Genomic DNA, 6000 nt, shown 5'->3' on the forward strand with positions numbered 1-6000 from the left:
TACTTTATCTAACGATAATTATGAGAGCAGCATGGATACCCAAAGATCCACAGATATTCCCATGACACTTGCATGCAGGATTCTGGCTTCCTTCTGGGTTCTTCCTCTGACCCTCTTCACTGCAGATAGATGGTGTTGGATGAGGTGGAAAGGAACTAGCAGCAAATTTCTTAGCTAGCTTGATCATGGCGACAGAAATGGGGAACATAACTAATATTGCAGCTTCCTTTAAAATTAATATCTGTCTTGATATCATGTATTTATGAACTCTCAAACTGCAGTGTTAGAATGTTGCCTGTTACTAATACATAAAACTCAGTTTACTGAAAGTGTATCATGCTTATTTGAATGAGATTATTCTTAGGCTGTAGAGGGAAGATTAAAATCTTTCAATGCGGAAAGTCTAGTTCTTAAGTTAGATGCAATGAATTATGATGATAAAAATCTAAGATATTCTTTTAATTGTAAGTCTTGGAGTGGAGCCTGTGGATAAAGATGTTATTCGGAAGCCTCCAAGAAATTTGAAGGACAGCATTCTGACCAAAAACCTGATTGTTAAAATACTGGTTTCATCAATAATTATTGTATGTGGAACACTGTTTGTCTTCTGGAGAGAGGTATGATAAAAGTACAAAACTTAAAACAGTAACAAACTAGTTTAAAAGAAGTCTTCCTTATAGTGGCAGTTGGAATTTGTATGAACTTAGTTGCAAGTTTTGTCCATGTCTATTTAATAATCTATTCTGATGGCAGATTAGAGAGGAAGATTTTGAAATAAGGAATACAGTTTTATTCCCCAATCTCTATTTTAACAGACTTTTCCAGGTCCCAGTTCTGCTTGGGAAACCTTGGCCCATAGAAAGTAATTGTACAAGTCTTCTGGCCAGACGATTACAAAACAGCCATTTGACTTTCTTTTGCCAGTAGAGAAAAACGTTGTTTCAACTTTGGTAGTGCATCCTAGAATTCTTAGTGTTCCATGTGCTTGCATAGGTGTTTGTCAAAAGGCTTCATTTAATCACAGCTTGGAATTACAAATTGTTAGAAGTTACACGTGTGTAATATTTGCTGTATGATTTAGTAAATCAGCTTGGGGCAAACAAGTTGCTTTTGCTTTCATTTACTGGCTAGTAGAACTTGAATTATTGTAATAGCTTTGTTTAGTTGTGGAGGGTTTAAAGCGTGCTAAAGCCATTTAACTTTCTTTTGTTGGCAGTTAAGAGACAATGTAATAACACCTCGAGATACAACCATGACTTTCACCTGTTTTGTATTTTTTGATATGTTCAATGCTTTGAGTTCTAGATCTCAGGTAAGTGATTCATATTGTCATTTTACACAGTATTTACACAAAAAGCAGAATTTACTTTGAGGAAGAATCTTGCTGTGTGTTTCAAATGTTTCCCAGCAGATTTGCTTCCTATCTGCTATTAAGCTTCAGAGTTTCACGTATTTACTAGGTAAGATTTTTTTTTTAAATTACAGATAAGTATTAGTTTCCTTAATGTGTTACGTGATGTGGAGCTGGTAGTAATGCTTCCATCCTGACAGGAACAAGGAAATTTTTATTAAAAGCTGCAGTGTGATGGTCCTTTGTATTGCTGTGTACACTTGGCTGGTTGTTTTTTTTCCTTAAATTCTGACAGTTCAGCATCCTTACTAGAACCTGAAACTTCTTGAAGGCCTTAACTTTTCATTTTGTAACCCTAAATCCATAATCCAAGGAAAAACTCTAAAATGTTCTTTCTATCCGTGTTTTTGTTTTAAGGAAATAAGTCTGAAATTTTCTGCTAGTTGGAGGAAAGTACGTTGCTAGTATACATTACTACATTTACTCTAATTTGCAGTCTGTTTTCTGATGTGGATTGTCAGAGGCAACAAAAACACTTCCTTCTAGTGCGGAGGGCACCTTCTAATGCACTGTACTTGCAGAAAAGTGAGAACTCAGACTATGAAGGCAAGATTTGTACTCTCTTTACCAGAGAGAAAATGCAATTAGTCTGTTCAAGAACTTGTTCTGGATTATCTAAAAGGTTGACAATTTTTTACATTTTTCTAAAAGTCTGGATGAAAAGACATTGAAGTAACAAATTATTTTTTTGTCTAGGTAATTAAGATAACACGTACAGTGTAATGTGGTGTTTATTTTACAGGCAAAATCTGTGTTTGAGATTGGACTTTGCAGTAACAAAATGTTCTGCTATGCCGTCCTTGGATCTATAATGGGGCAGTTATTGGTCATTTACTTCCCTCCCCTTCAGAAGGTTTTCCAAACCGAGAGCCTGAGTGTCTTGGGTAAGAACAGTTCCCTTTTCAAAACTGCACATTAAGGTTTAATTTGTAAATGCATTAGCTAATGGTTCTGTAAGAGTGCTTTCTGGCTGTTTGCATAAAACAGGAATACAAATCCTGCTGACTTTGTTTTAGGAAAATAAAATAAATCCTTTTTAGATGTTTTCTTTGCAAACCATGATTTAAACACATATGGTACACAACTGATCAGTACATTCTTAAATTTCTTGGATGCTTATGTATCCTTTGTAAATACAAATTTTGATGCAGGCAAAAATGAAGCATAGAGTCTATTGAAGTTTTTAAAGCACTATTAATCTCACTATTTAGCAAGTTTTTTCTCTAAACACCCTATTTAGAAATCTTGATCCTTTATTAAATAATCGAATGCATTGTCATAGAATAAATAGACTTGAGGATTTTAAGAAGCTATAGATACATAATGCTGTTGGCCTCATTAAGACTTCTGTGGTTTTCTGGAGTTTAAAGATAAATGGTTGTCATGAAATACATATTTTTTCATAATTCTTTTCAATGTAGTGTCACTTTTGACATTAGTATTTTTTAGCATGAAGTTAATGGTAAGTTTTCATAGGTGTTAATAAAAATACAGTTATGAAATACTTAGTTTGAAATATCATGCCTGTTCTTATGATTTCTGCATAAACTATGCCTGTTAATCTTCTGGTCCTGCGAAAATTGATTCTTGCTTCATTTCTTCTGAACTTACCCAAAGATTGGGAGACAATTTGAAAGTCTTGCAAGTCTTGTTGTTTGTAAGTCTGCCCTCAGCTTTAAACAGCAAATTTTAAAAAGCCTAATTAACTCTTTTCAGATTTACTGTTTCTTCTCGGACTCACTTCCTCTGTGTGCATAGTGACTGAGATAATAAAGAAGTTTGAAAGAAGCAAGGAAAAGATCCAGAAACATGGAAGTTCTTCTTCGTCAACTTCGTCTTTTCTTGATGTATGATGCATATTGCATTCTTTTGTTTGCAAACTTAGGGATTGCTGTCTAAAGATGTATGAGAAAGCAAACTATTTGGAGGATAAAGAAATCCTGAGGGCTTTTGACAAGTCCTTTGTTTCACTGGCTAATGATGAACGTTCATGTTTCAAGACTGTTTAGAATTTAACTTCCAGCTGTGGAAGTAACAAATGAAATTATGCAACTTTGGTAACATTTTTCCTTAAACATAAATTTACTTTTGAGATTGAACGGGATTTTGTGTGTGTGGGGGGTTAATTTAAAGATCTAAGCCCAAGTCCCATTTTCTGCACTTAAGATAGAACTGCGTAAAATCCTTCTCTTAGATATAAATATTTTAGTTTGGTTTTATTTAAAACATTGTACTATTTCACTTTTATGGTGGTGGGACTTTGCTACTAATACAAGGATAAAAAAATATTTCAGAGGCATTCCACTGGGTTTAGAGTTCGTCACAAGAGTGCCATATTCTAGCTACTGTATTTATTTACTTTATCCTGCAATGTGTAAGCGGCTCAAGTACCTTGTGCTACAGGGGTTTTTTTTTGTATCCCGAGGTTTTTTTTTGCACAGGATGTGACCGCTGTTGGATCACTGTTTTTCTTTTCTTTTTCTGTGATTGAAAAGCCTATACTGCAATTTGAAGTAAATGTTTGCTTTTCTTAAAAGTGTGTTGTCTCTTTGTTTTAAAAGAAGCTGGCATTTCCACCAGACTAGCATGCTTAATAGAATTCTAGATACAGGCTTTGTTTAGTGTCTCCTACCTATTTACTTTAGCTTATGACTGTTAGATCACTTGTTATTATAACACAGTACTGTGATTGAAATGATTTGTAGTGTATTGAATTAGAAAATGAATGCACTAATCCTCACTCTAATGGCAAAAAACCCTGCCACTCTTTCAAAGAAGCTTGTTTTTCGTTCTTCCTTCTTCACCCTGATCATAAAAATAAACTTTTGACTGGTAGTGTAGCTTAAAATTTTAACCTACAGAATTACTTTTTTTTGGCTAGAAAAGCATTATAATAGATTCGTATTGATATGTTAAAAGGATTTTTAATGTATGGTAATGTTTGAGTACTCTAATACACTAATTGGAAATGGTGTTTTTCCTCAAAATAGACTTGCAGCTGTTGTCATGTCTTTGCATCAGGGTAGGACTCATCATCCCTTGAGGAAATGCAAGGAATAATCATTAGGGAATCTTGAAAAGAGGATGTGTAAGATCTCTAGGAGGAGTTGAAGATGTAATGGTATCTCTCTTGCTTGAAAGCATGTGGATACACATCTTTTCACACTATAGCCTGAAAGTCTAGCATTGGTACTGGCTCTGGGCTATGCTGTCACAATGGTCATCCTGTTGGTTAATGAGGAATTGTCATAAACAAGCACTGGGATATTTGTGCACTTACCTTTGTGGCTTGCCCCATGTGCCATGCTCAAAATCTGGGGAGTTCATGGAAAACAAGGCAGTTTGGGAAGTGCTGTATGAATTCTCTAAGAAGTTCTTTTAATTGTTCTCTCTTTCCTTCTGGACGTTCCCAGACTTGGTCAGGACTGTGCAGGCAGGGCGTGAGTGCACCATTGAGCCTGCTTTACACATGCAACTCATCCACTGCTCTGGCTGACCCTGGGCCCCCTCAATTTGCACGTATTGCCTGGACTATCAATGCTGGAGATGTAAGTGTGTAAAGGCAATTAGACAATTATGCAGTGTATGGCCCCTGTCTCTTCCTTCAGGATGTTACGTGAACCACTCAGCTGGCAGGGCCTGAACAAGATGACCTCTTACAGAAAATGCTCTCATGTCTTCAAGCAAAAGTTTCTTACTTCCAGCAGTTCTGCCTTTCAGAAGTTGAACAGATTTGCCAGTGTTCCTCCTGTTGAACTATTACCATATTTGGCAAGCGGGGCTGTGGTGGTTCCGTATAGTTGTAGTGTGTTAGTATTTCAATGCAATTTCAGAACACTTATTAATGAAATCCTTCCTATTCTTCAGTGAAGACAGATAGTAAAAACTGACAGTGCCTGCTGATGAAGAATCTCTTGAATGAACTTGGGTTTTCAGGAAGTACAGCAACTGTATCTTTTATGTAGTAAATCTTAACTGGTTGATCTTCTTCTATGGGGTTTGACTGCTTTGTGCTCTGCACATGGTCTTGAGTCCCAGAAATCCTGATAAGTACAGAAGTGCAGATGAATGCCAATTTGTCATCTTAGCGTGGAAGTGTTGTTGCCTAGTCTTTAAACAAATTTTATGAAGTATCCCCTTCCTGACACAAGTCTCACTTTCTGAATAAGGTATGTCAGTCTAGACAAAAAAATATAATTTCAGTCTCCTAAGAACAATTTCACCTTGCAGAGTGAACTTAATTGAAGGCAATTCACTTTAAATATGCCAAATAAGTTTTGCTGTGTTTTCCAATGGAAGATGAAACAGTAACAAGCAAGTAATGTAGCTCAAGTCTCCTTTATTTATACAAAATGTTTGGACTGAATTCCATTGCCATTTTTTTGGCTCCACTCTTGATCATTATCACCTAATAGCAAGCTTGAGAGATTTTTCTCCAGAGCAATTGAATCAATAGTGGGATCTTTAAAAAAAAAAAAAAAAAGAAGAGGCATTTCATGTAGGGTGAAAATAGGCAGCAGCCAAGGAATTTAGTTGCTCTTACTAAAGCATCAAATAAAGAACTTTTCAGTTTTAATAAGGCCCTTTAT

The 6000-nt window shown here is 35.7% G+C and overlaps 1 protein-coding gene across 3 annotated transcripts in view; it reads left to right on the forward strand.

Annotated features, from left to right (window-relative positions):
• Nucleotides 1-3937, forward strand: part of ATP2C1 (ATPase secretory pathway Ca2+ transporting 1) — a 68645-nt gene extending 64708 nt beyond the window's left edge. For 2 of the 3 annotated variants that reach the window (XM_086614428.1, XM_086614430.1), the window contains 4 exons: nt 470-617; nt 1217-1312; nt 2154-2295; nt 3128-3937. In XM_086614428.1, the coding sequence (XP_086470554.1) occupies nt 470-617; nt 1217-1312; nt 2154-2295; nt 3128-3264 (523 nt within the window). In that variant the 3' untranslated portion in view covers nt 3265-3937. Of the gene's footprint in view, nt 1-469; nt 618-1216; nt 2296-3127 lie in introns of those variants that run through there. The other variant, XM_086614429.1, reaches the window with a different exon arrangement.
• The last annotated feature ends 2063 nt before the right edge of the window (nt 3938-6000 follow it).

This window comes from Tauraco erythrolophus, chromosome 7 (genome assembly GCF_009769465.1).
Source record: "Tauraco erythrolophus isolate bTauEry1 chromosome 7, bTauEry1.pri, whole genome shotgun sequence".
NCBI lineage: Eukaryota > Metazoa > Chordata > Aves > Musophagiformes > Musophagidae > Tauraco > Tauraco erythrolophus.